This window comes from Tasmannia lanceolata, unplaced genomic scaffold, assembly GCF_043159265.1.
Source record: "Tasmannia lanceolata isolate RefF3 unplaced genomic scaffold, GAP_Taslan_0.1 ptg000018l, whole genome shotgun sequence".
Classification (NCBI taxonomy): domain Eukaryota; kingdom Viridiplantae; phylum Streptophyta; class Magnoliopsida; order Canellales; family Winteraceae; genus Tasmannia; species Tasmannia lanceolata.
Genome location: NW_027518695.1, coordinates 67,157,384 through 67,161,035, shown reverse-complemented (window position 1 = coordinate 67,161,035; position 3,652 = coordinate 67,157,384). Strand labels below are relative to the sequence as shown.

The following is a 3,652-nucleotide window of genomic DNA, read 5'->3' as shown; positions in this document are numbered from 1 at the left end:
TCCCAATTTTTGGTTAATTGGAACCTTCTATTTGATAGGCCGAGCTGCCCATGCGAGGGATTGCATTATTGGCGTGGATTTTAGATTATAAGAGAACCAAAGCATAGCCTATCAAGTGAACAGTTCAGATCAGTCAAAGGTGAGATATACTGTTGTATTACAATAAGGTCAGGCCTTAGGTTTCGTGAAACCGTAATCGTAAGCTGAAATTTTTACTCTCTGAATCTAATATTTTCAGGTTTTCTGAGGCATTTATAATTTTTACTCTATGATTTTTGGAGGGCTGTAATTTAGTCTATAATTTTGGTAGGGCCTTCCAGATGTGTATCTCATAATCAAGTGTCTCTTAATCTAATTTACTGTCTGTGTATCTCACGATCTTTGAAGCATTTCTCATCTATGAAGTCTATTTGCGAAGCAATTTTTCATCTCTGGAGCTTTTTTATCTCATTGTGTAAATGAAGTCTTTTTTACAAGCAATTTGTCCAAGCAAATGAAGTCTCTGAAGAATTTTCCATGTCTGAAGCATTAACATTCTCTAAAGCATTTTTCATCCCTTAAGCATTTTTCATCTCTGAAGCATTTACACTCTGTGGATGTGTAATAAAGTCTTTTCTTGTATGTTACTGCTTTTTTCTTGTATTTCACTGTTTGGCCTTGGATGAAATGCCCTTTTTACAGTGCATGCTCTAGATCTACATCATAATTTGAGTTGCCAAAGCTCTAGATCTACAAATTTAATTTGGTTTACAATTATAGTGCATGCATCTTGTGCATCATGTTATTGTGTAGTTACTCTTGCGGTTTTCCGGAAAATTTCATCTTAAATGTCTCTCTGTGTGTGTTTGGTGATAAAAAGATGGAAAAATTCTCTTATTAGTTTGAATTAATGTTGCTGAACTATTATTGTTTGGACTTTCAGTGTAATGGATGATTCGTTGTCGAATGTTTGGGGGTTATCTATTGATGAGGTTGACGCCAACAGATTATTTATGGATGATTCTTTGTCGCAACCCAGTGGCTTATTAAATGATAAAGTTGATGGTGGTTTGGTTTCTGTTGAGGAGGATGAAATTCATAATGATTGTTCTTTGGTTGGTGTTGAGGAGGATGTGGAAAATCCCAATGAGGGTGTTGTGGCTTGTGTTGAGGAGGACATTCTGATTGAGAGTGGGAGCAATGTACCTCATAAACCGGTGGACAAACAGCAGTTTGATAGTGAGGACGCTCCATACGATTTTTACAATTCATATGGGTTGTCTACCGGCTTTGGAATACGGAAATGTAGGATCATCAAGTCGAAGAAAACAGGAGAAATGATATGGAGAAGATTTGTGTGTGATAAAGACGGAAAGAGATACGATAAAGATAAGAGAAAGGAGGGTAGGGAAGTTAAAAGGCGTCGCATTGTAAGAGAAGATTGTAAAGCAAAGATGGAAATCAAACTGAAAAATGGGAAGTGGGAAGTTAGCAATTTTGTAGAGGATCATACTCACGAACTTACCTCTCCACCGAGGAGACGTTTGCATCATTCGCACAACAAATTTCATAAGAATGCCACATGTAAAAATTTGATGACCGATCTCGATAAGATTGGACTGGGGCCTAGTCAAATTAAAAGGGCAATTAACGTTACATGTGATGGATCAGGTAGTGCTCTCACTACAAATCAGGTGGTCACTCATTTGAGAGCACAGAGGGCTAACAATATGGGAAGAGAAGCAGTCGAAATAGCCACAAAATTCCACCAGAAACAATAAAAAGATCCAAACTTCTTCTTTAAAATGGAGTTGGATGTTGATGGAAACTTAAGATCGATGTTTTGGGCTGACTCACGGGCAAGGGAAGCTTACTTAAAATTCTGTAATGTGATAGTATTTGATGTTACATACAAGACGAATAGGTATAGGATGCCATTTGCACCATTCACTGGTGTTAACCACCATAGGCAGTCTACCTTATTCGGATGTGCTCTTCTAGCCGATGAGAAAGATGAGACATTCACTTGGCTATTTAAGCAATGGTTGGATTGCATGTTTGGAAAAGCTCCAGGTTGTATTATTACCGATATGGATGTTGCGATGAGAAACGCAATTACAACTGTTTTCCCAAACACCTGGCATCGGTTTTGCTCTTGGCATATTAATAAGCACCTAATCGAGCATGTTCCTGCCATGCGAGATTCCACTAATGAATTCTTTAAGGAGTACAATCATTGGTTTTACAGGAGACAGATAGAAGATTGTTTGACAGAATGGGAGAAGTTAGTGCATAAACATCATGTTGATGGAAAAAGTTGGCTAGGAAAAATGTGGGAGCTACGAAGACACTGGGTGCCGGCTTATTTTAGAGATACGTTCACTGCCGGCATGACTTTGAGTTCACGTAGCGAAAGCATGAATGCTTTCTTTGATGGTTTTGTGAACCAGAACACTACATTACAAGAGTTCGTGGAACAATACGATAACTCACTTACAGATCGGCGTGATAAGGAATCTGAAGTAGATTTCAAGTCTAAAACTTCAAGTGCTGTATTGAAAACAAGGAGCACTCTGGAATCACAGGCATCAAAAGTTTATACCAGTACAATATTTAACATATTCCAGGCACAATTTAAAGATAGCACCGACTGTTGGGATGAGGAGTTGGGTAAGAATGACACCGTTTCAGAGTATCTTGTAAGATTGAGCGATGAGAATAGGTGGAAATGGTGCAAGGTTGTCTATGAGGAATCTGAATCGGAAGGTGTGAAGGCTACATGTCAGTGTGCGATGTTTGAGACCGAAGGCATTTTATGCAAACACATCCTACGCATTATGAGAGAGAAACGTTTACTTTTCCCGAGCGATACATCTTATATAGATGGACAGTTAGAGCAAGACATCATTTGGGTGGTGGGGTGGCTACAGGCCAAGGAGGTGATGATGATGATGAAGGAAGTCCTCTTCAGAGATGGTACCGAGTAGCGAAGTTTCACAGAGTGTTAGATAAACTTCAAAAAAAAAAGAGCCTTAGCAAGAAGGTGGATGAAAGTTTAGATTTATGGTGTGCGGAAGGTGAAGAAGGTGAAGAGGATGAGAGAGAGAACCCAATTGTTTTGCCAAACACTAGTAGCCAAGTACAGTCGAATTTTGTGAGAGAATCAAGTGCGATCTCTATTCGCGACCCCATGGTTGTGAGAACCAAGGGTCGGCCTAAGACTGCCACACGGTTTAAATCTGGTGTTGAGAAGTCTAAAGAGATGCCGAGGCAACGAACGTGTGGTAAATGTGGAGGAAAAGGGCATTATATTACTACTTGCAAACAAGGAGAGGGAGAGGAGGAGCATGAGGAAGGGGAGGAGAATGTTTCTTAATCAATCATTCAATTTCCTGGTAATAATACAACTTCTTCATTTCTTATTCTGATAACTGATAGTATTCGAAAAAATTGAAGGATAGGATTGTATCAGATGTTCAAGTAGAACTTGTTATTTTTGTTTTAATTTCTTATTTTCATATATTCATTATTCTTAATCACACTTTTATCTCATGCAGGTGATGGTGTAAAAGCGGAGGTCGTCCAATCAGTTCAGCTGTCTGGAATTATCCGCTGTTATAGTTGTTGTGCTATTATGGTTCTATTGAGATTTTATGAAATGGGCTTTCTGTAA

The 3,652-nt window shown here is 38.8% G+C and overlaps 1 protein-coding gene across 1 annotated transcript; it reads left to right on the top strand.

Moving 5' to 3' along the window:
- The first annotated feature begins 1,784 nt into the window (after positions 1-1,784).
- Positions 1,785-3,652, top strand: LOC143850635 (protein FAR1-RELATED SEQUENCE 5-like). Its single transcript, XM_077359859.1, has 3 exons — positions 1,785-2,760; positions 2,871-3,263; positions 3,537-3,652. Exons 1-3 carry the CDS (start codon positions 1,785-1,787, stop codon positions 3,650-3,652), a joined length of 1,485 nt encoding a protein of 494 aa, XP_077215974.1.